General features: G+C 45.8%; 2 protein-coding genes across 16 annotated transcripts in view; one reads left to right on the top strand and one right to left on the bottom strand.

The window, feature by feature from the left end:
• The window catches only part of FBXL20 (F-box and leucine rich repeat protein 20), a 74,803-nt gene extending 51,869 nt beyond the window's left edge, over nucleotides 1-22,934 (top strand). For 4 of the 10 annotated variants that reach the window (XM_036339139.1, XM_036339140.1, XM_036339138.1 and 1 more), the window contains 6 exons: nucleotides 447-577; nucleotides 4,909-4,969; nucleotides 5,309-5,353; nucleotides 6,645-6,701; nucleotides 7,717-7,929; nucleotides 14,421-16,213. In XM_036339139.1, the coding sequence (XP_036195032.1) occupies nucleotides 447-577; nucleotides 4,909-4,969; nucleotides 5,309-5,353; nucleotides 6,645-6,701; nucleotides 7,717-7,929; nucleotides 14,421-14,534 (621 nt within the window). In that variant the 3' untranslated portion in view covers nucleotides 14,535-16,213. Of the gene's footprint in view, nucleotides 1-446; nucleotides 578-4,908; nucleotides 4,970-5,308; nucleotides 5,354-6,644; nucleotides 6,702-7,716; nucleotides 7,930-9,326; nucleotides 10,288-11,840; nucleotides 12,120-13,326; nucleotides 16,214-16,498; nucleotides 16,635-18,563 lie in introns of those variants that run through there. The other 6 variants (XR_004972672.1, XR_004972669.1, XR_004972670.1 and 3 more) reach the window with 6 other exon arrangements.
• On the bottom strand, nucleotides 16,881-26,486 carry LOC118671225 (transcription factor CP2-like protein 1). Of its 6 annotated transcripts, none has more exons than XM_036339132.1 (16): nucleotides 26,327-26,485; nucleotides 25,684-25,835; nucleotides 25,477-25,550; nucleotides 23,677-23,782; nucleotides 23,473-23,579; nucleotides 22,535-22,687; nucleotides 22,194-22,304; nucleotides 21,473-21,570; nucleotides 21,193-21,247; nucleotides 20,821-20,914; nucleotides 20,353-20,443; nucleotides 19,842-19,924; nucleotides 19,216-19,361; nucleotides 19,034-19,085; nucleotides 18,242-18,617; nucleotides 16,881-16,989 (listed from the first exon to the last, which is right to left on the bottom strand). In XM_036339132.1, the coding sequence occupies exons 1-15, from the start codon at nucleotides 26,407-26,409 to the stop codon at nucleotides 18,580-18,582; spliced, it is 1,443 nt and encodes a 480-aa protein (XP_036195025.1). In that variant the 5' UTR covers nucleotides 26,410-26,485; the 3' UTR covers nucleotides 16,881-16,989; nucleotides 18,242-18,579. The 6 variants fall into 6 exon arrangements, with proteins under 6 accessions (XP_036195025.1, XP_036195024.1, XP_036195026.1 ...); XM_036339131.1 differs by having other exon boundaries at nucleotides 16,898-16,989; nucleotides 18,499-18,612; nucleotides 26,327-26,486; XM_036339133.1 differs by having other exon boundaries at nucleotides 16,898-16,989; nucleotides 18,499-18,617.
• Between the last annotated feature and the right edge of the window lie 295 nt (nucleotides 26,487-26,781).

Consider the following 26,781-nt stretch of genomic DNA (forward strand, 5'->3'; position numbering starts at 1 on the left):
TGAATCTGTGGTTGATATGAGACTGCAGTTGTCATCCACAGGTGGTTTTGTTTTTTAAAATAAGTTCCTAGTAATTTAGTATCAATTTTGAACTTGTTAGTATGTTTAAACTATTAAAATACTGCCATTTTTATTGGTTTTCTAGGTTTTAAAACCATTTAATTGAATGTACACCATGACACTCCCCACGCTGTTCCCAATTGATTAGATTAAAAGAATCCCTTTATAGCTTCATGCCCCCGAAATGAGCACAGATTCTCTTGCAAACTAGATCAAAAGAAACTGGGAGGAAAAAAACAAATTGTGTTCCTTTTCCTTTAGGTCTGCTATCTGATTAATATTAAATCTGCTTTTATTTCTTTTTGGTACTTCTTTTCACAGGTGACGTTTTTTCCTTTTCTGCAAAGTTACTAATATCTATGGGGATTTTTTGCTCTTTTTTTTAGCAAATCACAGATGAAGGTCTCATTACTATATGTAGAGGGTGCCATAAGTTACAGTCCCTCTGTGCCTCCGGCTGCTCCAACATCACGGATGCCATCCTGAATGCTCTGGGTCAGAACTGCCCACGGCTTAGGTAAAATTTCTTTTCTTTTTTAAAATGCATTGGGTTTTAGAAAAAACCCCCACAGATTTGTGTTCCACTTATTTATGCATTTATTGATTGATTCTTTATTTTCATTTTTATTTTTTATCCTCATCCAAGGATATGTTTATTGATTTTAGAGAGGAAGAGAGAGAGAAACATCGATGTGAGAAAGAAATATCGATTGGTTACCTCCTATACACACAAAACCGGGGATGAAACCCGCAATCTAGGTGTCTACCCTGACCAGGAATCCATCCTGCAAACTTTTGGTATACGGGACGACGCTCCAACCAAGTGAGCCACCCAGACAGGGCCATTGATTCATTCTTGTATGTGCCCTGACTGGGGATCAAACCTGAAACCTTGGCATAGCGGGGTGGCACCTTAACCAATTGAGCTACCCAGCCAGGGCAACATTTCTTGTTTAGCTTAAAAATATTGGGAAGAGAACAGAGGCCTCCTTCACTTGGAACCTTGAAATTTATAAGGTAGACACTACAAGGGTAGACACTACCCTTTTAGATGCCCTCTGTCTTGCTTTATACTTTATTGGATTTACATGTAATTGGCCTGAACCAGCGGATAATAGTCTCCATTTTTTACTTCTTGCTAGCCATACTAGAAAAAAATCACTTTGTTTTATTACTTGAGAAAAGAAATAAAGAGGCATTTTCTCTTACTAACGCTTTCATATGTAAGATGGTCCCCTACTTAAAATGGTTCAACTTATTATTCTTTTTTAAAAAAAATATATTTTTTTATTGATTTTTTACAGAGAGGAAGGGAGAGGTATAGAGAGTTAGAAACATCAATGAGAGAGAAACATTGATCAGCTGCCTCCTGCACACCCCCCACCAGGGATGTGCCCGCAACCAAGGTACATGCCCTTGATCAGAATCGAACCCAGGACCCTTCAGTCCGCAAGCCAATGCTCTATCCACTGAGCCAAACCAGCCAGGGCCAACTTACGATTCTTTGACTTTATGATGGTGGAAGGTGATACACATAATAAATAAATTACATGAGATAGTCAACATTTTATTATAAAATAAGCTTGTGTTAGATGATTTTGCCCAACTGGAGGCTAATGTAAGTGTTCTGAGCACATGTAATGTAGGCTTGGCTAAAATTATGTTGTTTGGGAGGTTAGGGGTATTAAATGCACTTTTTTTTTTAATATTTTATTGATTTTTTTACAGAGAAGAAGGGAGAGGGACAGAGAGTTAGAAACATCGATGAGAGAGATCGATCAGCTGCCTCCTGCACGCCCCCCACTGGGGATGTGCCCGCAACCAAGGTACATGCCCTTGACCTGGGACCCTTCAGTCCGCAGGCCGACGCCCTATCCACTGAGCCAAACCGGTTCGGCAATGCACTTTTGACTTAACAATATTTTCTACTTTTGAGGGGTTTGTCTGGACATAACCCCATCACAAGGCAAGGAGCATCTGTAATTCCTTTCTGAAGAAAGTTTTTGAAGGCCTGTCCTATGGTCATTTATGTTGTAATAATGATGATAGGTACATAGCAGAAAGTATTTAAAAAGAAAAAAACAGCCCTATAGGAGAACCTCCCTTTATGCTTATTAATGGTAATTTAGAGCAAGCCTTATTTCTTCATTGCTCCACCTCTCTGCCTAAATATAGGATTGGCTAAATATTATTGTATTTATATATTAGACATATTAGCCATTGTAGTGATTCACAAATATTAATTTACTTAATCATCAAACACCATATAAGCCCTGTTATTATCTCCATATTATAGATGAAGAAAACTGAAGCCCAGAGAGGTCAAGTAACCTGTTCAAGGTCTCACAGCTAGAGTAAGTGCAGGAGCAAGGATTCAAACCCAGGCAGTCTGGCTCCAGAAACCACTTGTTTGACGTAGAATAATCATTTATTAAACTTTTTTTGTAATCATCTGGCCATCGGCCTGACTGTAATTAGTGAAAGAAAATCAGGCTACAGTATCAAAATTCCTTAATAGATCATAGACTTGTTTGTCAAAATAAGTAATATCAGAAGCCTAGAGTAGAATTCTATTCAGGAGCTAAGGAGGTAGCCAAACTCCTGTCTAAAAATATTACTCCCTAGAGGCCCGGTGCATGAAATTCGTGCACTGGGGGAGGGGGAGGGGTCCCTCAGCCCAGCCTGTGCCCTCTCGTAGTCCAGGACTCCTCAGGGGATGTCCGACTACCAGCTTAGGCCTGGGATTCCTCTTGTAGTTTGTGACCCCTTGCTCCTTACCACCCACCTGCTCGCTGCTCCTTACTACTCCATTTGCTGCTCCTTAGGACTGCCATGGAGGTGGGAGAGGCTCCCGCCACTGCCACTGCACCGCCAGCCTTGAGCCCGGCTTCTGGCTGAGTGGTGCTCCCCCTATGGGAGTGCACTGACCACCCGGGGGCAGCTCCTGAGTTGAGAGTCTGCCCCCTGGTGATTAGGGCACATCATAGCAACCTGTCATTCCGCCATTCGGTTTTTTTTTGTTGTTGTTGTTGTTTTTAAATATATTTTATTGATTTTTTACAGAGAGGAAGGGAGAGAGATAGAGAGTCAGAAACATCGATGAGAGAGAAACATCGATCAGCTGCCTCCTGCACATCTCCTACCGGGGATGTGCCCGCAACCCAGGTACATGCCCTTGACCGGAATCGAACCCGGGACCCTTCAGTCCGAAGGCCGACGCTCTATCCACTGAGCCAAACCGGTTTCGGCCGCCATTCGGTTTTATTATATAGGATTCCCTTTTTTAAAAAAATTATTTTTATTGATTTTAGAGAGGGAGAGAGAGACAGAAACATCAATGATGAGAGAGAATCATTGATGCCTCCTGCACGCCCCTCACTGGGGATTGAGCCCACAACCTGGGCATGTGCCTTTGACCAGAATTGAACCTGGGACCCTTCAGTCCACAGGCTGATGATCTATCCACTGAGCCAAATCAGCTGGGGCTTACCTGGTCCCTTTTTGTTTTAAAGAGAGGGGCGTTCAGCTTCCTCCTCTTTCGTGTTTTCTTATTGTTAGAACAGAAAGACTCTCAGATGTGATACTTCAATCAGTTCATGTTTTTCCATTAGACACAGCAGTCACTTCTCTTTTTTTATCTTATTTATTTTTGTTTTTTTATATTTTTATTGATTACAGAAAGGAAGGGAGAGGGAATCATTGATCGGCTGCCTCCTGTACATCCTATTGGAAATCGAGTCGCAACTGGGCATATGCCCTGACCTGGAAGCAAACCTTGACCTCCTGCTTTATAGGACGATGCTCAATCACATAGCCACACTGGCCAAGCTAATTTATCTTTATTGTTGAAAGTATTACATATTGCTCCTTTTTTCCCCCCATTGATTCCCTCCCCCCTCTCTAGAGATTGTCAGTTGATAATGATTTCTTATACTTCTGTAAGTAATTTGTAAGCAAACATAAATATTCTATGGTACCATAGTGTAGATGCCACCAAACTTTTCACAGAAAAGCTATGTTTGACTCCTCAGTCCTGTGGTTGGTATTTAGGTTGTTGTGTAGCAGTTCCTGAATAGGTCAGTGGCTGCCAGCTCAGCTCCCCTCTCCACTGGGCCTCCCTGGGAACATGTGGGAGGAGCCAGGAAACATAAGGTTATTTTTTCATAAGTATGGAATTTCATGTTTGGGATAGGCCTGTAATTAACCAGCCCTTTTATAACATTTTAAAAATCTATCTAAATCTGATTGGGCCTACATGTAAAATAGGAAAAGAGAATAATTTTCTTTAGCAACAGATTAACAGAGTACCATGTCCATTTCCCTTGTTTTCTAGAAGCAGGCTGTCCTCTGGGTGCAAGCAATATGCCATCAAAAGCCTTTTCATTTATTTTATTATTATTATTATTATTATTATTATTATTATTATTTTGCTTGTTCGTTGCTTTTCTTCTTTTTTTAAATAATGCTTTATTGTTGAAAGTATTATATATGTCCCCTTTTCCCCCCATTAACCCCCTTCAGCCTGCCTCCCTCCCACCCCCCCACCCCCCGCCTTCAGCACTCTATTGTCTGTGGAGAAGTCTTTTAAATGCATTTTGGCATTAACTACAAGCTTCTCTTACATTCTTCTGATTGCATAAGTCTGCAGTGTTGTATTTACAGGACCACTTTATGATGACTTCATGAATAGGATTAGCAAGATCTCTATGCAGACTTGCTTGGCTATTAATGTCATTATATTATGTAGTCCTTAGGGACCAGGAGGTTGTTTTCTTGAATTCTTGCTGTTTTAATAAACGTGGTTTTCAGGGACCAAGGACTTTACTTTCACTTTGGTTTTTTTAACAGAATATTAGAAGTGGCAAGGTGTTCTCAATTAACAGATGTAGGCTTTACCACTCTGGCCAGGGTGAGTATTTTCTCCAGGTTCTATGTAAGTTTTATTTGGGATTTTTATTTCAGAAGAATGAGCAAGGATGTAGATGTGGAATGGCAGCAGAACTAAGGGTGTGTGGGGTGTGGAGGAATTTTCCTGTGGCTGATGTTCCAGGGCATTCTCATGCCACAGCTACTAACTTGTATAATTATAGTATTTAAAATTATAACTGTCTTTGACCAATGTATGGAACAAGGGGAAGGACCTTTGCTTTCAGACAGATTGATATTGAACACCACTTCGTTTTCTGGCCTTAACGTTTCCCCATATTTTAAATATTTGTATTGTAATGTTTGGTTTTGTGTTTTATAGAATTGCCATGAGCTTGAAAAGATGGACCTGGAAGAGTGTGTTCAAGTAAGATTGTGGATTTTTACTCAGAAGTACAATATAATAGAAACTTATGTAACATGCACATGAGAACATTGGCTTCCCTCCCCTGGTGTAACGCAGTGCCTGGCAGCACTGCTGGCTCTCCACTGCTGACTCTCCAGGCACACCTAGCAGAGGACTCATGCTATCTGTGTTCAGGGGAAAATGTATGTCATCAGTAAGGTTGCCATTGGAAAGGAAGAAAGCCCATTCAAGCCATAAGATATTTCCTTAGACCTACAGGGTTTTGATATTAGTAAATAATTAAAGCCCCATCACACTGATATATAGCCCTGCCCTTTTTAGCTTAACTGGACGCTGGACCCTTAGCCCTAGAGACCTGAGTCTGTATGGAGCCCTGTCCTTAAGGCAGGCAACCAGATACTGCCTTAATAGCAGTATCTTTTCTTACCAATTTTAAGAGCTTTGAGATTAGTTGATTGAGGAGAAACTTTGATGGGAGACTCCTAAAAAGAAGATAGAATAATGAATTTTACTAATGGTCAAAATAAAGAAGATACTTGGGTCTATTGAGGTCAATTTTTTCTAAATTACTTGTTATCTGACACTACTTAGCAGCTATTACTTCTTAAACTGAAATTTGTTTCTGTCCGCTTATCTCTTATACATGCTTAGTGTCCTTTCCAGTATTAGTCCTTCTGAGTGATGTGCACACACCTGTCTGCTCCAGCTCCCCACCCCCCTGACCTTCTATATTAGAATAACATAATACCTCAGATTTGGAAGAATTTGAAAAGAAGCACTGATTTACTTTTTGTCCTAAGATAATTATAAAAGACTGTTTTTCCTTTTAGGAGTTTTTCCTTCCTGAATGTTAGTAGGTAACCCAGATTCCAGCAGCCCCTTTGTGCCACCATTGGGAAGATAACCGGCACCCAAAAAGATAACAATCTTTTTTCATGGAGCAGTATCTTCCTTGTTGTTTTCTGTGATGGTTTTAAGGAGGTAGAACAAAGTATAGTGGGTAGAAGTTATGAGGAGACAGATTTTCATTCATTTAAAAAACAAAACAGTTTTCAACCTGCTCAAAGTTTTCAGTCTGCTCAAAGATGAAGACTAGAGAATACTAGATATGTTCAAGCCTGGTTTCTCAATGATTCAGGTATCCATTGGGATATCAACCTCAAGATTTTGTTATTTGAGAATTGATACCAGGATATCAGTCTAGATTACAAGTATAGTCAAGAGTGAGGTACGGGCCATGAGTTTTTTTTCTTGGAATTATACCTAAAATAAGCTTATGTGTTTCTTTCAGATAACAGATAGCACCTTAATCCAACTTTCTATACACTGTCCTCGACTTCAAGTATTGGTGAGTGTGACTCTGAAAATTTTATGTGTTTACCAGATTTAAATACTGATTTTAGAGAGAGAGAAAGGGGAGGAGAGACAGAGGTAGATTGGTTGCTTCCTGTCACACTCCGTCTGGGGACTGAACCTGCAAACAGCATGTGCCCTGACGAGGAATCGAACTGGCCACTTTTCAGTGCATGGGATGACGCTCAACCAACTGAGCCACACCAGCCAGGGCTATTTATTATATTTAGATTTAATCAAAGCCCAGCTCTTACTTTCCTCTTGGTTACTGGCTACCATTTTGGGAAAGCATATTTCTACAAATTGTCAACTTACAGAGAACCAAGAGAGGAATTAAGAAATGTTAAATGTTTTCTTTGTCAATACTTGGAAATTGAAAACTGACGTGGAAAGTATGAGTTCTCCCTCCCACTTGAACTCCAACCTGAATGGTGTTAAAATTTCCAGAGGTCCTGGGAGTTGATGGCCAGAAATACAGTTTGCTTCACCTTCAGACCAAAACAGAAGCAATCAAGGTTTTTACTAGGGAGAATTCTCTGTTACTGTTTCTTGTAACACTATGGGAAAGAAAGCATTCTGGTTAACCATTCTTTTTTAAAAATATATATTTTTTTGTTACTGATTTCAGAGAGGAACGGAGAGGGAGAGAAAGATTGAAATATCACTGATGAGAGAGAATCATTGATCAGCTATCTCCTGCACACCCCACCCTGGGGATTTGAGCCCACAACCCAGGCATGTGCCCCAATTGGGAATCGAACTGTGACCTCCTGGTTCATAGGTCAACGCAAAGTATATTTAGAATCAGAAAGAGAAATGTCTATCATTGATTGTCAAAAGCAGAACCCCAGCAACTCTAATTTGCTTTCTTCATTTACCACATGGATCTAGTGATGGTTCCTTATGCATCAACATCAAACTAGAAAGGTCTCTCTGATGGTACACAGGCCTCTTGCTGGAAGAATGCCATAAGGTATTTCAGTGTCCTTCCTTGCTCTCTTTGGCTGCAGAGTCTATCTCACTGTGAGCTGATCACAGACGATGGAATTCGTCACCTGGGGAATGGGGCCTGCGCTCATGACCAGCTGGAGGTGATTGAACTGGACAACTGCCCACTAATCACAGACGCATCCCTGGAGCACTTGAAGAGCTGTCACAGCCTTGAGCGGATAGAACTCTATGACTGCCAGCAAATCTCACGGGCTGGAATCAAGAGACTCAGGGTAAAGATGGCTGCATCACCCTCCAGCTCTAGTGTTCTCAGCACCCTTTCTTTTTCTTTTTTTTAGATTTAGATTCCTTTGATTTTTAAATTTACTTAGACATTTAGCAAAGATGGGAGAAATGGAAAGCAAACGTACAGGAAGATAGTTTCAGGTGGAAATGTAGTAGGAAAATACCCACTGAGGGAAGAAAAATAGGTCTCCTCCCAGCAGTTACTCCAGTAATGTCCAGAGTTTAATAACATGCCTGGAGTCAGACACATATGCCACATTTTGGTTCTAAAGGAAAGAAAGGAATAACAAATATTTCATTAAATAGGATTTAAATTTTTAATTTATATTTTCTTTCATATCAACCCCTCTTGCTGGGATTTTTATTTATTTCAAAATATGCTCGTATTGATTTTTAGAGAGAGGGAAAGGGAGAGGAAAAGATCGATGAGAGAGAAACATCATTGATCGGCTGCCTCCTATACTCCCCCACATGGATCTAGCCCTCAACCCGGCATGTGTCCCAACCAGGAATTGAACCCCAGTGACCTTTTTGGTTTATGGGTCTGTGCTCAACCACTGAACCACACCGTCCAGGTGGGATTTTTTTTTTTAAGACAACAAATGGATCAAGTAATTTTTTCCCTTTTTCTGTTTGCACCCCTCCCCCAACCCCTGCCCTGTAGTAGAGAGACCCGTGCATAGCCAAATGACTGGAAGACAGGTTGCCAGCAAGGAGGTTATAAAAGGCTGAACGGATCTATATATTAGATTTTTCCGCTCAAAAGACATTTATTGGAACTTCTGCTTCACACCTGCTGTGGGAAAGGCACTGTGCTTGTTATCCTTTATAGCCAACCTCTAAAAACTCCATGTTGACCGTATGGCACCTGAGCACATAAAGGAGCACCAACCTCATCTTGATTTTCTCTTGGCCTCAGCTCCTCCTTTCCCTTCAGCCCTAGAGGACAGAGCATAGCTGCAGTGGGGAGTCCTTGCAGCCGTATTTCTTCTACACCAAAGAGGAGAGCCACAGGTCATCAGAAGAAAGACTGTCCACAATGACTTGGGGAAAAAATCTTAAGCTTATTTCAACTATGGAAATATAGTTTATTTCAGCTATGAGAATCAAACTAGGAATCCCTTTGGGAACAGGTTAAGAAATGAGTTTGAAGTTTTTCCCCACTTGTATTATTATGGAAGCAGGGACCAAAGTTATGTGAGCTGATTTAGTCATTTAGAGTAACGTGGGATGGTACAGAGTAGAACCCAGGCCTCTCCAACATCTGGCTGCTGGTGGTCGGCCTCTGCCCTGCTTTCATGGCCACTCAGTGTTTGTTCTGAAAAGCAACATTGCTCTTTCTGTTTAAGCCCTCTCTCTTAGTAATGTTTCTGTCTTGTTTCAGACCCATTTACCCAATATTAAAGTCCACGCCTACTTCGCACCTGTCACTCCACCCCCATCAGTCGGGGGCAGCAGACAGCGCTTCTGCAGATGCTGCATCATCCTATGACAGTGGAGGTGGCAGCCGTGGCGAACTGAGTATTTAATGACACTTCTAGAGTTACCGCGGAGTCACCAGTGGAAGCGACCCAGTGTTCTGGGCAAGGGTTACAACGTGAGGCAGTGTCCAGATTCCCAGAGCCACACGTACATATACATACCCATCCACTCTAGCTCTGTGACGGGGGACTGAAGATTGTGCTGGCTTTATCAAGTGGATTGATAAAACTTAGCCATTCCTGTTGGACGTTCCCAGAAGAAAATCATAGGCAAGGTAGGGGGAAGGGGTTGTTCCAGCAAACCCAGTGTTACTGCTACTACGGTTTCTTTATTTTATTAAGGGGTTTATTTGGTGATATTGGAACAGCAACCGCAGTCCTCCAGGGTCAAGGAAAGCATAGAGAAAAACAATATACGTTGTATCCAGGGACCAGAAAGAAAATTTCTTTGCATCCTATAAATGGTAGCCATCCATTGTGAGATGACTACACAGCTTCTGTGCTTCCTCGTTCCCATGCCAACATGCTGAGCATGCTCACAAAGAAGGCTCCTCCATTCCGCCTCCTGTTTAGTATTTGGCCCAGTGGTTTCCTATATGGTCACATTGAAATTACTGTGGTCCAAATGTGATTACTTATTCACTCAAATTGTCACTGTCTGTAGCACACTTGTGCACCTTTGTCCTTTGTTGCTCCCTCCTGCATTCTTGCCCAGTCTGTCACCTGTTCATAGTCTGCTTACTCACACTCAGTTGTTACTCTCTTGCTGTTGTTGTGTTTACAGTTTGCATTTTGGATGATTAGTTGGGGTTACCAAACATTTTTAAAAGAGACATTATCAATAAATATTTTTTTAATTCTAAATTTTACCATTAGGGGCCCCTGCCTGAATCTTTGCCAGTCTGAAGGGAAACAGTTATAAAAGCAAGAAAAGTTAGGAGAAGAAATTAAGCTAAAACTATTTTGATAATAGTAAACTTTGCTCTTTGGTTTCTGTTATATCTTGTGATACGTGATAATATGCATGATATGCCCAATACTCCATTTTTCCTTCCATCAGGCTCTGCTAATTTAATGAGGTGAACAAAACGCATTATTAGTAAAGAGTGGGATGGCAAATCCCAAAACTGAGCCTGGACACCCCCCCACCCACACTCAGGCACGTTGTATGTTCACTGAAATCTAGGTGTGATCAGTGACATCTCTGATTTGTGTCTTTGGGGTTGTTTTATTTTAGCAGAAATGCTACTAGAGGCACTGTGCCATCTAGCCCATCAGTGTCTCTCCCCCACCCCTATTCAGCCTGTCAGGGACCCTGTAAAAGCTGGTCAGCTGTATGAGGGTGTTGATGGTATCATTTAATATCGGAGCCTCAAAGGACTGGAACCTGTCAGCCATATCTCCTGTTCTCCAGACTTCCCATGAATGAAACACAAGAGTAGCCAGGTCAAGGAACTGGGGCAGCAGAAAGAACATTGAGAGGAAGAGGAAGTAGGGGTCTCAGTGCCTCTGCCCAGCCTGGTCATCAGAGCTGAGGGCTGGGAGGGTATTCAGTGCCCATGACTCAAAGATGCTTCCCCTCCCCCCACACACACAAAATCCTGCAGTGAGTTAAATGAGTTTCTGAAGTACTAGAAGTAGGTTTCTAAACCCCAAGGTTAAAAACCATGTGTGATTTTTTTAAATAGGATGACTTTTGTAAGAATTACGTGTGATTTATTCCTTCACATAAAGGATCCCATAAATGTGTACAACCCACCAGTATTTAATATGTTACATTTATTTTAAATCCTATTTAATTATTCCCTTTTAAAAACTAAAATTATATTTTTTAATTCCCCCTTCCCCTTTTCAAATTACAGTGTAAGGAATATACTTTTTAAAGTGAGACTCACTCTCCTGGCTGTACCCCACACTTATAAATATATACATGTGCACACACACTTCCAGATGTAGTTCATAATATTCAGATCCCCAGGTCACTCATTCAAACAAAACTAAAAAGAAATATTTAGGGCCCATCTGTTCTAATGTATAATTTTTTTTATAATGCCTGAACAAATTGGCTATAAAACCCTGATTGATTAGTGAGTGTGGATTTGAATTGCCCAATAGATGAGGCTATTAAGGGTACTTCTTTACTTTAAAATATATATATATATATTTGTTTAAAAGATTCTACTCACCAGTACATGAGTGTCTTGGAAATGCTGTTTCTCTCCTCAAAGAGTGTTCCCACATGCAGGTCCATGTGGACTTGCGCAGGCAACCCCTACCTGTCTGGGCTGAGAACAGAGTGGAGTGAGAGGGTAAAAGCCTGGAGTGTGCAGCAGTATGTAGTCAGGCAGGAGGCTGTTCCTTTCTCAAGAAAACTTCAGGCCCATCAAGCTTGGATTGAAATATTTTTTTTATGCCAGTCTGCAACCACGCCAGCTGATGAAATGTACCAGGACTTTGAAAACCCAGAACATGGTAAGTTTTGGTCAGGTGGACAGGGTCCTGTCACCTGGACACAGTGCTTCCTGTTTCAACATCAGGAACACTTTTGAAAAGTCAGTAAGGTTTCACAGGTGTAACTCTTCCGTAGGGAAAGCTTATTGTCTGGCTACACAGCTCCTCCACAATATGCCTTCTGTAATGAAAAGGTGCAGCGCGAAGAGAGGAGATTTGGGAGAAGGAAGAAGGTACCCTCAAAGGTATTGCCGTAAACCTGCCGATAGCCAGGAGGAATTATTGCAGTGTCCTCTGGCGAAAGTTATTCAGCATCCAGATCATCTTTTTTCCAAGCAGCCTTTTCTCCCCTTACATTTCCCAGCATCATTTGCTACATCAGTACCTTTTATATCCTCTTCATTGGCCCCATCAGCTTTTTATTTATTTTTTTAATCCTCACCCAAGGATATTTTTTCCATTGCTTTTCAGAGAGAATGGAAGGAAGGGAGTAGGGAGAGAGAGATACACATAGATTGGTTGCCTTCCACACATGCCCCAACAGGTCTGGAGATCAAACCTGCAACCCAGGTACATACTGGGAATCAAACCCTCGACCCTTCCATGCATGGGTCAGCACTCTAACCACTGAACACACTGGCCAGGGCCCAGCTTTTTTTTTTTTTTTTTTTTTTAATTGACGCCTCCCATTTCCTCCTACACCCATCCTCACTGTCTGTTTAAAGCCTCCATCTCACTCCCAGTGATGCTGATTCTGAAATGTCTCCAGTCTAGCTTCCACTTTGGGTCCTTATTATGATCGAGGCAAACCATCCTGGGCAGTCTTGAATCCGTGACTGTCAGTGGCTCAGGCCATTTTTCACCAGATGGTCTTTGAGGGTGGTCTTTGACATTTGCTTGCTAAATTAGAAATCAAACTTGGATATGAGCAGTCAAGGGGATCTGGCTTTATTTTTTTTTCCAATATTTGGAATATGAAAGCACATTATACTACTTCATGTAAAAAGTTTTCTCCTGTTCTGCTCTCTAGTGGATGTAAAAGTATTTCTTAAATGTTTTTGTGTGTATGTGTGTGTATTTCCACATTCATGAGTTAAGCTGATTCAGCAGACATATAAATCAGAAATTTCATATATTCCTTAGATCACACATTTTAAAGAGAAACCTGGTAAATGTTTTTATGATGCTTTATTTTGGGTTTTCCAAACTGAACAGTTCAGTGTAGCTATAATGCTACAGCAGTCAAGTGCTTATGTTCTAATTGCCTTGTAAAATGCATTGTTACTGGTTTAATAGCCCACTAATGCCATGGGGGCTACACAAAGTATGCCATGGAGCCTATCTTGGTTTGAAGTTGTTAGGAAATGCGACAATGTTATGGGAAGAAGAGGGTGGCTACCTGCCTGCCTGTATTGGCAGCATGTCCTTAGGCGACCCTGTTGTTTTGAATAGGAGGAACACTTGCAGATCACCGTTGCAGACCCTTGGCCGATTACTATTTATTGTGCTGAAAATCACAGACTGCTCATGACAGTCACCACCAACGAGAGAGGAAAATGGTCTAGTCTGCCTTTTCCCTGCTTGTTTGCATACTTTAAGGTTAGGTTTCTATCCCTATTGTGCATCCTGGCTGACACTCTTTCCGTGGTATGCTTTCAGCTTCTGGAACATTCTATAAAACGATTGCCTTCTCTAGCTGCCCACCAGTTCTAGGATCTTTAACCACCTCAGACCAAAACAATGTGAATTAGCCAAGTTTTATTTGAGAAGAGGTTTAGGATGTTTGGTTGGTCTTTAAGCAGAGCCTGTCCATCCCCTTACAATGATTATGATCTGGGACCAAAGAACCCTAAAGCAGCAGGAGGGTGAGGGGACATATGGAGTCTCAGCCTCTCCTCACCTTTATTTCCATCATAAATTTTAATTGTAAGATTGAAAGACACAAAAGACTGTGAAAGACCGTGTCAATAGTGTATAATTAACCAGGTAATAAAGTTGGGCTGTATTTGCTATACCCAGGTGCCCTGACTTACCATCTTGGTTCTCGAGCAAACACATGCTTCTCTAAGCTTGCCTTTTCACTTGGGACCTTCTTCCTGCCAGACACAACCGTTTGAGGCAAGTGAGTTTTCTGCATGAAGGGCTTCTGTACTTCCCTCCTCAGGCAAGTCTCCCTATTTTGTCCATTTTTATTCTTAGGCACATCAGTTGTACATTTCTGAAGCCTTTGGTCCTTAGGAAAGTTAGTAAAAATCTCTCAGCTAAGTCTGAGCGAATCTTTGGAGCCCAAGGGAGTTACACTCAATTTTCAGTGGAAAAACGTGTGTTGGACAAGCTCACATGGGGGATGTTAAGAGAAATTCCGTAGTGCACTTCTTCCATCGCTGCTGCATGTGCTTTTTGAGTAAGCCCCTGGTAGGGTTCAATTCCCAGGTGTTGAGGATTAGTGCTTGCTCAGCCATGGTAGTTCACTGCCCTTTAGGAAAAAGAAGCATGAGCGACCAGAATTATATCAATTGACCCTGTGTATTTTCTCTATTTTTCAGTGTCTTGTTTTGAAGAATTGGGGTGGGGAAATGGTAGGTGAGATTCAAATTAAAGGAGAAAATCAGTTCTGGAACTGTGGGGTACTTTGCTTCAGGTACAAGCATCTGTCCTGAATATGTAGAAACAACTGCTTCACATGTGAGTAGATTTACTTTCCTCTCCATCTAATGAACTCCAGGCCCTTTTTCCTTCTGCTTCCCACACACACCTAACCAGAGCCATCCCATGGGGATTGGCACCACTGAAAGAAACCCCAGGGCTTCCCAGCGGCTCTGGGCACGGTGTTCGCCAGGGCAAGAGCAGGTAGGCAATGCGAATCGCCACCCAGGAAGAGGTGGTAGGGAAGAGGTGTCATACCTTTTCTCTCCTGCCATACTCCAGGAACCCTGGGGAATCTTTGAAGTGATGTCTTTTATATTAAAGCGGAAGAAGTTTGCCCCACTAAATTTTGCTTGTCATTGTCTCTTACTACTGTTTTTTATTCAGATCCGTACCACACTGCTGTTCACACACGTGTATGTGGTTCTTATCTTAGCCTAACTCTTCCCAAGCACCAGAAGTCATTATTCTGTTTTTGTTTTTTTATGGCACTAGTGAATGAGAACCTAAAGTCTTAGAAAATCCTAACTTGAAAAGGAGTCTCTAATCGGCATGGTTTGATTATTTTACCTTTTCCCCCCTAAAGACTTGAATGATTTTCTTTCCTAGTGCTATGTGATAGATCTGTAATAAGTGAAACCTTTGCTGCTATTTTCCTGGGTTTACAACAGTTTTCTTCTTCCCTTAAGAATAATTTATCTGTTTTTCTCTGATGACTGTTAATTTCTAACAAGTGCAGGAGAGGTGAGCCTGAGATTTCTTCTCTTACTCCCCTCCTCACCCAACTCCCAAGTTACACACTAACCTCTACAACCTCTGTGGGTTGGGGTGCCTCTCCTGGAGCTGGCCCCTGAGGCTCTGTAGCTGCCAGCACTGAGGGTTACTTCTTAGTTTTGCCTTTCTCCATTCCTGTTTTATGATTCAACTTTCAAATGCCTCCCACTCTGGCCGCCTCCTTTTTCCTCCCAGGAATCATTTCCAAGTAACCTGCCTTGGGCATATCCCAACTGCTCCCCTCACCTTTGCCCACCTTCCAGTGACCCTGAGAGCACAGACCTGAGAAATGCGGCCTGTGCAGAGCTCAGAGAACTGTGAGGACTACCCCTGCCCGTCAGACTCTGCCTGGGGACAGAGACGGATGGGTAAATGGTGCTGTGGGAGAAATTTTTATCTTCAAACCAGGCTGTTTCATCCCTGTACCCAGTGGCCCCCTCCTGTTCCCAGCCCTTGAGGGGGTAAAATGCAGAGGAGATTGACTGGCAGGGTCTGGTACCAAACATCATTATCTAGCCTGCCTAAGCCTCCCCCAGCCTCTGGCCTGCCCTGGAGTGCTCAGTGTGTGGGAGCTGCTGCTTACTGCTTCTCCACTAGGCCCGCCCAGCGCTTTGCCAGTCCCTGGCATCGACAGCTCCCCACATGGTGACCCCGACGCCAGGTTCCATTCGCTGTCCAAGTGACTGTTTCCACTACTACTTTTGGCACTTGAGATTGCGGGGGAGGGAGGGTTATTTAAAATAAATAAAAGCCAAGGTGGCAGTAGAGGATTCCTTCTGCTTTAAAATCTTTGGACTAAAAAGAAATGTTTTTTATATATAAATATATAAAGTAAATTGTTATGTAACTATTCTTGTTTCCTGTATGTTCTAATTTCGTTTTATGATGTAATTAAAGGAAATAAGCTGTGAAGACTTTTCATTTTGCTGCGGAAATAGCCTGACTTGGAGCTGTGATTCTCTACTTTCTTGAACCCTAGAGCTGCACAGGCTCCCGAGGCTCAGTGAAGGGGCTGCTTTTTGGCACCCTTATATTTTTTAATAGAATTTAACTAATAACCTTTAGTTACTAACTTTTTAGTAGCCTTTTTTTAATACACAACTCTATTTGTCTGAGAAAAACAAGACATAATATAAATCAGGATTTCTAAAATTCTTGTTCTAATTTGATATAACAATTCATCCTGAGTTCCTTGTCTGTGCAGTCCATTGCCCTTACCTCGCCTAGGAAGGAGTGAAGATGGTTAAACACAAGCTCCCAAGTCATTGCCTGACCTCCACCCAAATGACCTGAACGACCTGCTGTCTCATCTTGCTTTAGAGCTGTAAAGGTTAAAAGAGGTAATGATGGCACATTGTAAGCATTCACATGCTACCTGCTTTATTCCCTTCATTTCAGCAAATATTTCAGTGTCTGGTCTGTGCTGGAGGCTCCAGTTGAGAGATACACAAAGGTTAATGAAATGGGGTCCCTGTCCTTTTGGTGGAGATGAGCAGGGGAGCCAAATCTGCAATCAAAATTTACATCTCAGGGTGTCTATCCTGCCATGAAATGCCCTCAGGGAACCTGTGGATTCATAGACCTCTCTTGAAATCCACTCATTCTGCACGTGGTAAAGGCCTGGTCTGGGTTGGTAATTTGGGTGAGGCCGCCGGGGTTACAGGGGTACAAGCAGTTGTCCATGTTGGATCAGCCCTGTATGTTGAGGGAGATACCTTTTAGGTCTTCAAGGATAAACAGACTTCCCCTTCCCCAAGGATATTTTTTTTTTTTTTTAATAGCCAAGGATATTTTTTCCATTGATTTTTAGGGAGTGGAAGGGAGGGAGGGAGACAGAGAGGGAGAAACATCAATGTGAGAGAGGCCCATCGATTGGTTCCCTCTCGCACACACCCTGACAGGCTGGGGATCCAGCCTGGAACCAAGGTACATGACCTTGACTGGAATTGATGGCGTGACCCTTCAGTCTGTGAGCCGAAGCTCTAACCACCGGCCAGGACCCCCATTCCAGCCAGTGTTCAGAGCCTTCTCCCTTCCTGCCCTCCCTAGCCAGAGGCTACCTGGTTTAAAACTCCCCAAAGATGACCAGTAAATGATTAAAAAGGGATTAAGTGGAGGGTGCCTTGGCCTGTTTTCCAATCCATGCATATAGGTTTTCTCCAGTATTTTTTATTTTTTGTGTGTGATAAAATTTTGAGGGAAAGGAATGAAAAAATTAAGCAGCCCTAACTGGTTTGGCTCAGTGGCTAGAGCATCAGCCTGCAGACCGAAAGGTCCCAGGTTCGATTCTGGTCAAGGGCATGTACCTTGGTTGCGGGCACATCCCCAGTAGGGGGTGTGTAGGAGGCAGCTGATTGATGTTTCTCTCTCATTGATGTTTCTAACTCTCTATCCCTCTTTTTCCTCTCTGTAAAAAGTCAGTAAAATATATTTTTTTAAAAAGAGAAAGAAAAAAAATCAGAATAACATCACGTTTTAAAAAGCACTTAATATAAAACCGGTTTTCTGCATGGAAAAATATACACACAAAAATCAGTTTCCGGTGGATTGACCTAAAAGTGAAATGCAAAATTAAAATTTAAACTTTGAAAATGTTTGTTTATATTTATGACCTTAATATAGGGGAAGACCTAAAAATTCAAAGATTAATAAGTTCAACTGCATTTTAAAAATAAGACCCCATGGCCTCAGTGTTTAAGAAGAGTAACAGAATTTCCCAAGTCTCTAGAACTGCAGTTTGAATAAGCACAGCAATTTGATAGTTGAATGGTCTTTCGGAGGCTTTAGTGAATAGTTGCCCTAATCGGAATAAAAAAAAAAATTCAGCCAGATTTATTTATTCCTATCCCAGACTCTATCCCTTGCCCTAGTCTATAGTTTAGGCAGAAGACAATTCTCGAGAGGACCATATCATCAAGAAAATAGAACAAGCATTAAGTATATATACCTGTTTAAATTAATTTGCAAAAAAGGGGCGAGTAGAATTTTAAACACAAATTCACTCATTGTTCAGCAGCACTGCTTGGGGCAAAAGCTCATCCATATTGCCAGGTTTCTTGCCTCACAAGGCTTGGCCAGTTTAGCTCATCTTGGGAAGCTGTGTCCCAGGTTCTAATAACTTGCTGCCGAGCAGTAAGAAATGTGAGCCTGGGGGCTGCTTGCTGCCTCCCCAGGGGAGGGATACAGGACGGTCCGGCTCTTCACCTGGAGCCTGGGGAAGCATCGAGGATTTTCTGGAGAACCAGGCTGGCATCAGTTTCCTCTTGCAGCAGGGCGTCCCTGAGCTTAGGTCAGCACCAGGTAGTAGCCATCTGGATTCTGCACTGAAAGCGGTAAAAAGGGCACCACTGGGGTGAGGCTGGCCCCCAACCACCACGAGGATGCACTCCCAACAACGAGCGGCCTGCAGCGCACCTGCACACCCCAGTCGTCTTCCCCTCGCCGCCAATCCACCTTTTCAGGAAGCCTCCCTGTGCACTGGAGCATCACGGGAGGGGCCGGGCAGGCATCCAGAGAACCAGGCCTACCAGCTGACTGGTCAGCAAGCACCTGCCCTTCCGCTTGATTGTTGCAGTTTGTGGGGGTTAGGGAAGGGGGGGGGGGGCTTACCTTCCATGGTAATACACTTACGAGAATGCATTTATTCAGTCACGTTTTTCCTGAGCAATAAATAGCTGTCTTTTTGCTATACGATCTCTGTCTCTGACACAAAGCTAGTGTCTCCCTCTAAAACTCCTACCTTTTTTCACCACGGCCACAAAGTACGATTCATCCTTAAGATTCTGAACCACCTGCAAGGGAGAAGGGATCACTAAGATAATTCCGTTCTTATAGCCCAACGGAATAAGCCAGGGTAGGTAGGGAGAGGGAAAGGAGTGACCAGGCCTTAGTGGAGCCTTATAGGGAACCACCGCCCCTTACCTGGTCACTAAGGAGAATGAGGATACCCCCAGGGCCCTGATGGAAGAGGCGGTGGATCTGATTGGCTGGGAGGTTCAAGAGCTCTGCCAGTTTTCCCATCAGTTCAATGGCGCTGAGTTCATCCAGAGAAATCTCTTGATAAAAACCTGGGATGTGGGTAGCAGGGGGTCAGTGGGGAGAGAGGTCTAGAGGGAACCCCAGATACCAGGAGGATGAGAGGGCATGGTGACCGCCTCATGGTGGGTGTGAGGGGAGAGAGTAAAGAAAGAAAAAGGCTTATAAACCCACTTTGTCTTCGCCTCCTATTCCTCAACTGAGGGGAGGCCCCAGATGAAAGAGGAGATGGGAAATCTACATATGAAGGACCGAAACCCAAGAACAATAAGATGATAATGTTCTAATCCCACATGCTAATAGAATGACAAAATCAGAAGGGGTTAGAGAGCATGGAGCAATAAACCCAGGGAGACATCCTGGAAGGAGAGGACTAGTCTGGTCATGGAAGGCAGGGGAATGCAAGGAGGGCATGCGGGTCCCAGGAATGGTGGGGCACCACCCTTTCCCCAGGCCAGAAGAGGGTTCGTGCGGCCACACCTTCGTTTCTTCTGGAGAGGCCAGAACCTTACCTGGTTCAGGGATCTTAGGAACCTCGTTCTCTTGCCTAGAGGCCTCCTGAGCCACATATAAAGTCAGCCGGTGACGGATGGGCCTGGGCCAGGAAAACAGTCTCAGCCCTTCATATCTGGACCATCAGCTCCCGCTTGGAGCCCCCATCCCTGGGAGAGACCCCGCCCCTCCCAGGTCTCCAGGGAGAGAAATCGCCACGCATTTCTTAAGCTTGTAATGAACGGTAGATTCTGGGGGAGAGGAGATAGGAAAATCTGTCCCCAGAAACTGCGTGATGCAGATGGGATGGTCACAGGAGAGGTCACGGGAGCCTGGTTTTTTAGCCCAGCCCTGCCAGTCTGTAACCTCAGGAAGATCAGTGTCCTTTTTGGGCCAGAGTTTCTTCCTTTGTATAAAACGAGGGCGGGGAGTAAGTGGCCTTCAAGCTGCCTCTTGACTTGAACATTCTGCTGGCTGAATTGGTAGGTGCCACTACAGAGGGCAGGGGACCCTGTTGGCAGTGCCCAGCACCTGGCTCTAAGAGTATTGAAAAGGCGGATCCCGTCGGCAGCCCCGCAGATCTGGATAAGGTCCTGCCGGGTAAGCTTCAGCAGATCGGTGCCTGCAGAGGCAGACAGAGCCAGATTGGGGAAGAGGCCTGGGATCGAGGCTGGCAAGGGACACAGTCCAACATGAGTCTACAAATAGCCCTAGTATATCCGGGTAGACTTCGAGCCACACCCGGCTCTGCCACTTGCTAGCTGTGTGTCCTTCCGCAACGTATTGAACCCCTCTGAGCCCTGTTCTCAAGGGCGAGTGTGTAAATTATATAGGATAATATGAGAGAAAAAAACCTAGCAAGCATGGTGCCTGGCAACTCTTAGTCCTAAATAAAAGTTAGTTGAAGGGAACACAAAAGCCAGGACAGAGGCAGGCTTCCTGCTGAGAGCCCCACCCCCATTTCCCTACAGCGGGATCCCTGCAAGACCCCAGCCTCACCTGTGAAATTGGCTAGTGTCCGGCAGTAGCTGGAGAACCGGTGGCGATGTAACCACTGCTGCGTCTCCAGGATGGAGGCTCCAGGGTTCAGATCCTGAGGCATGGAGAGGGCAGTCCAGGGAACCCCATGAGCCCACGGACTGAGAACAGAGGGGAGGAGAAACAACCTCTGCCCCTGGGGGGCCCGAGTCTGAGGGGGAGGCTCATTCTGCTGGTGGGAAGTGCCGGTCCATGCAGGGAAGTTTTGTGATGTAGGGCCATAGCACATCTCTCCACCAGGGGGCAGGGCCGCCCTATTCTGGAGCGAGAGATGAGGTTGCTGAGGCTTTGGGAGAGTGGACGGGGATGGGGGCGTGGAAAGGGAAGACTCACCTCAGCTGGGCTGCCCCCCAAAGTGTCCAAGATGAATGGTGGTGAGCAGCAGAGCCTGTGGGGGAGCAGAGGGTCAGGGCCTCTTGGATGCAGTGCAGCCAGTCTCCCACCCTGGGAGGCAGAGCTTGCCAGGTGTCATCCCAGATGTTCCCCAGAAGCCGGGCTGAGCCTCTTCCCAGCCTCAGCACACCCCTCAACCCTGCCCCTCCCCCAGGCCTTGGCTGAGGAGCTCTTCACTGGCGCCCCAAAGGGCTGATGGGAGGCGCGCATCCCCACTCACCGCTCCGGGGACAGGAGTTTGCAGGAGTGGGGGGAGGTCAGAGCCTGAGGGCTGAGAGGCAGGTGGGGCTCTGCACTGGGCTCTGGCCATGGTGAACACTGTGGGCAAACAGTAAGGTCAGCATGGACAGTTGGAGAGCAGTGGCAGCTGTCCCTCACCTCCCTCCAACTGCCTGTTAAGAGCTGACAAGGGCCAGGCCAGTGTGGTTCAGTGGTTGAGTGTGGACCCATGCACCAGGAGGTCGCCAGTTCGGTCATTCTGGTCAGGGATCAGGGCACATGCCTGGGAGGGCTGTGCAGGAAACATCTCTCCCTCTCCTTCCTCTCTCTAATATCAATAAAAACACTTTTTTAAAAATGTTAGCATCTACAAAATTAGCTGACAAGCAGATCTAGTTTCCACACTAAGCAAGAGAGCAAACCAGCCTGCAGGGCTGCCTGGGGGAGTTGGGCAGGCTCCCGGCGGAGCTGGCAGAAGCAGCAGCAGGAACGCAGCTGCTCTGGGCAGAGGGAGCAGCAGTGAGGTGGCAGTGGTGGCAGGCACAGGAGAGGCGGCCTGGAAGGTGGCCGCTTCAGGGGGTCTTGAAGTTTGTCTTTGCAGGAAACAGGGTGGAATCCCGGGGGGGCTGTGATCATCCTGAAGCAGGCACAGCCCTCCAGTCCTCAGTTTCCCAGGTGTAAGTGAGGACCTTTTCTCCAACCCTGCCCCCCAAAACACGCACCTCCACAAAGACCGTGCTCTCACAGGCAGCCTGATACTTGTCTCTCTCGTGCAGGGGCTGTTTCTCAACCTTCTCCCGGTCGGTTTTCAGTTTCCGGTCAGCTCCTTTGGGCTACAAGAGGGAGACATGGGAATCTCAGAGGCCCCCTCCTCTTCTCATCACAGAAGGGGCTCTAAGAAAGACATCCAGCCCCATCCCTCTGTGCACAGAGAAGGAAAGAGACCCAGGGCAGGGACCACAGGCTGAGGATCCACAGCAAAGCAGGGCCAGGATCCACACAGCCAGTGAGGCAGGGTGACAAGCCCTGAGAGGGAGGGGAAGGGGCCCGGTGCTGCCTGCACCTTGAACACCTTGATGAGGCAGCTGGCTGAATGTAGGTGTTCAGGTGGAAGCCCCTTGTCACTGGGCTTGAAAGTGTCAATCTGGAGGCGGAAGGGGACGCCTTTCTCTCCACCCTTTTTCCGAGGAGTGAACTCAGTGCTGATGCAGTGAACCTGAGGCGGAGAAGAAGCAAAGAGGAAGCAGTGTGACTCCCGGCCCCACCTACCTTCCAGGGGGATTGCACCTAAAACCTGTGGCCTGCCTGTCACCTGTCAGCAGCGTCTATTCTTCAAGTGTAACTTTATTAGGTTCTTTCCCTATGTTGTACTTTACTTCCCCATGATATATAGGACATTTTAATTAGCATTTTATGAGGTTGACCTGTCTACATTTAGTATCCTTATAAATTGTCTACTTATATCCTTTGCCTGTTTTCTGTTGGTCTCCTATTTTTTCTTATTGATATACTAGAAGCCCAGTGCACAACATTCGTGCATTGGGGGGGGGAGGGGGCTCCTCAGCTTGGCCTCCCACCACGACCTCTGCACTCGCCAGCCATCAGCCTGGTTTGTGGCTGAGCGGCACTCCCCCTGGTGGTCAATGTGCATCATAGCAATCGGTCATTCTGCCATTTGGTCAATTTGCATATTACCCTTTTATTACATAGGATGATAACTTTTTATTATTAAGGCTATAACACACTAACAACTATTTTTCCCATTTGGGGTCTCCTTTTAATTTTGCCTAGGTATTGCAGACCATGACTTTCTTAGAAGCTAAGTCCTGTGTTTTGTAGTTTCTTCCATTGCTTTAATGTTTAACTAGTCCTTCCCTATGGTGAGAGTCCATAAACCTTTATCCATATTTTTCCCCCCAAGGTGTTTTCTGGAAGTGATTGATTTTTACTGTCCCCTTACCCCTACCTAACCTCACCTTCCTTTCCCAGCTTCAGGCTCACCTGCAGGAAGAGAGAGGTCCTCTTGGTCGGATCCCAGTGAAACTCCACTGTGTTGAGCTGTGAGGGCAGCACCTGGGGTTCTATCACCCCCACGGACAATGGCACATCTGCAGACACAGAGTAGCAAGCAGGAAGCAAGGCTCAGCCCTCCCCACCTCTAAGGGCTTTCAAGATGGTGGCCCTAAAGGGTCCCTCCCCATTCACCAATGTCCAGGATGCGGTCCCCAGGCCGGCTCCATCTCCACCCATCCAGCTGCTGCTGCTCCGTGTACTGCAGGCGCCGGTCATGGAACACCACACGCACCACACTCTGTGGGCACAGGAAGGTGGCGCTCGTAGGCATTTGGAACAGTTCCCATAGCTGGGGTAGGCCAACCCTCCCACGCTCTCCCCACCTTGCTTCCCACTCCCAGGAAACATGGGACTTAGAATCACTAGATCTGTGTGCAGATGCCCACCTGCCGTTCTGTGAAACTGGGGAGGTGACTTAGGGACCCTGAGCCTCAGTTTCCTCGTCTGTAAAATAAGGAAGTTAATCCCTTCCCACTCTTAATCACTCTACCGGGCTCTTCTCTACATATTTTTTAACTATAAGCAAAAGTTTACTTAGAAGATCACAGAGGCCCAAGCCGGTTTGGCTCAGTGGATAGAGCATCGGCCTGCGGACTCAGGGGTCCCAGGTTCGATTCCGGTGAAGGGCATGTGCCTTGGTTGCGGGCACATCCCCAGCGGGGAGTGTGCAGGAGGCAGCTGATCGATGTTTCTCTCTCATCAATGTTTCTAACGCTCTATCCCTCTCCCTTCCTCTCTGTAAAAAATCAATAAAAAATATATATATAAAAAAAAAGAAGATCACAGAGGTAGAAAGAAGCAAACCAGCTGGGCTGTGTCGGCTCAGGAATCAAGTTATGGAGGCAAAAGAGGGGCCCTTGGAGCTTAGGAGAGAAAGGCAACGGTAGCTGGCCTGTGCGGGGAGAGGAGGGGAGGAGAAAGGCAGGCGCGCTCTAGAAAGGGGAGTGCTAGCAGTCTTTTCTTTGCAGCACTTATCATTTTGCAATTTGTAAATTAACTTGTAATTGCATACAATTTGTGTAATTACAAGTTTGTCTCACTCACTAGAATGCAAGCCCCCTGAGGAAAGGAATTGCATCTGTCTCTTTATTCCTGAATCTCTAGCTCAGAGAATAGTTTCTGGAAATAAATGGGAGCTTAATGAATAATTTTTTAAAATCCTTACCCAAGGACATGTTCCCTTCTCCTTTTCATTTGAGAGAGAGAGAGAGGGGAGAGAGAGGAGAGGAGAGAGAAACATCGATCCATTACCTCTGGTATATGCCCAGAATGGGGATGGAACCCGAAACCTAGGCATGTGCCCTGGCCAGAGTTGAACCTGCAACCTTTTGGTGCATGGGACAATGCTCCAATCAAATGAGCCACCCAGCCAGGGCTAAATGAATAATTTTTTGAGAGAAGTAATTATGTGTGTGAATAACACATATTTCCCCCCCCCCTTTTTTTTCTTTTTTAATTCTCACCTGAGGATATTTTTTCCATTGATTTTAGAGAGAAGGAAAGACAGAGAGAAATATCAATGTGAGAGAAACCCATCGATTGGTTGCCTCCTGCATGAGCCCCGACCAAGGCCCAGTCCGGGGAGAAGCCTGCAACCAAGGTACGTGCCCTGGACTGGAATCAAACCCGGAACCCTTTGGTCTGCAGGCTGACGCTCTATCCACTGAGCCAAACCGGCTAGGGGGCTAGGGCTGTAATATACTAATATGTCTATATCCCGGTTCTGCTACTTACTGGCTGTTTCATGGAAAAATACTTAACCTCTCTGTGCCTCTTGCCTGCACAATTCCTGCCCACCGCTGTGAAGGTCAACTTAAAAGGTGGACCTGAGAGGGTTCTACCCGACAATGACATCACAGGGATGGCACTGGCTTCCTGCCCCTGGGACAGGCAGACTCGGCCTTTGCCGGATCTGGGAGGGGATGCACCTACCTTCAGCAGCCGCGGCCACTGGGTGGCGTCACCCAGCTTGGAGTTGCAGAGCATCTGCACCTCATAGGACTGGCCTGGGAGAGATTGGGGGACGTGTGAGCCCCACTCCGAGGGACAGAGGTGGTGCCTGCCTCCCCAGCCCACCCTGGCACAACCTCCAGAGCTTGCTGCCCCCACTCACCCCTTTCCTTCCCTGGCCCAGCGTACCCTGGTTCAGGTAGGTCAGGGCCTCCTCCTGCTGCTTCACGGCTGGTGAGGTGGCCGCACAGAGCACGTACTGGAATGAGGGGCAGGGAGGCTCCATGCTGGGGATGTTGGGCAGCTCCTCCTGCTTCAGGTAGGGCAAGGGCAGGGACTCCCTGCAGGGAGAGGAGGCCCTGCCAGCTTTCTGCCCTGTCCACCCCACCCCCTATGGGGCGTTGACTCTCTCTGCCAGGTTCTATCTCCTGGGAGCCTCCTGTTTCCTGTAGCAGGCACCCCAGCAGCAGCCAGGGCCAACAGGGCCGCCATTCAACTCCTTTGGCCTCTGGGAGACCTCCGTTAAGATGCAAATCCCAGATACTACCAAGCATCGACAAACATCTGGCATCAATTGCTTGTGTGCAACCTCAGGGCTTGCCTGATACCAAGTCCATGCCCCACCAAAGTGTCCTGTGTAGGTGGTGCTCAGGGTGTTGTGAGATGTCCCAGGACCCACTAAACCCAGGTGCATTTGACCACATCCCCACCCCCAAAGGGACCCAAGAGCAGGAAGCCCATCCCCCTATACTTGAAACAGAGGCCCTAGTGTCCACCACAGCTCGCACCAGGGCCTTCCTTAGGGGCCGAGGGAAGGGGCTCTGGCCCTTACCTGAGCAAGCTGCTTGGCGGCCCTGGGTACAATTCCCCGGGACTGGGCCACAGGTGCTCCAGCTGGTTGTGCCAAAACAGCATCTTGGAAAGGGAGCGGGCCAGGTGTGTGACAGAGAGGTCAGTGCTGGGTGGGGCTGGACGCACTGGGCCTCCACCGGGGACCTCAGCCTCTCTTTATAGAAGCAAACCCACTAAAGGGTGGGGTCAGGCCTGGGGCCTCTGATTGGCTGAGCTCCCAGGGCTCTAGGAAACTCTGGACCTATTAGGCAGTTTAAGCTGGGAGGAGGGGGTGGGGGAATGGTGTCCCCAGGGCTCCCTACCAATCATTAACTTGAAGGGGAGGTGGTGGTACAGCAAAACAAAGTCACAGGGATGCACATCCACTCCCCCACCATTCCCCAAGAGGCCCAGGGACAAGGAGGGGACACCCTTAGGTTTCAAGATTGGCCCCAG

The sequence above is a fragment of the Myotis myotis genome, unplaced genomic scaffold (assembly GCF_014108235.1).
Source record: "Myotis myotis isolate mMyoMyo1 unplaced genomic scaffold, mMyoMyo1.p scaffold_m19_p_17, whole genome shotgun sequence".
Taxonomy (NCBI): domain Eukaryota; kingdom Metazoa; phylum Chordata; class Mammalia; order Chiroptera; family Vespertilionidae; genus Myotis; species Myotis myotis.

Excerpts from the sequence above, each read along its gene's own strand:
- LOC118671225 (XM_036339129.1), bottom strand. The coding sequence starts at position 26,409 with ATGCTGTTTTGGCACAACCAGCTGGAGCACCTGTGGCCCAGTCCCGGG. Across the intron at positions 23,783-25,476 it reads AGTGGCCGCGGCTGCTGAAG|AGTGTGGTGCGTGTGGTGTT; the intron begins GTAGGTGCATCC and ends CTGTGCCCACAG. Across the intron at positions 19,925-20,352 it reads TTCAATACTCTTAGAGCCAG|GCCCATCCGTCACCGGCTGA; the intron begins GTGCTGGGCACT and ends TTCCTGGCCCAG.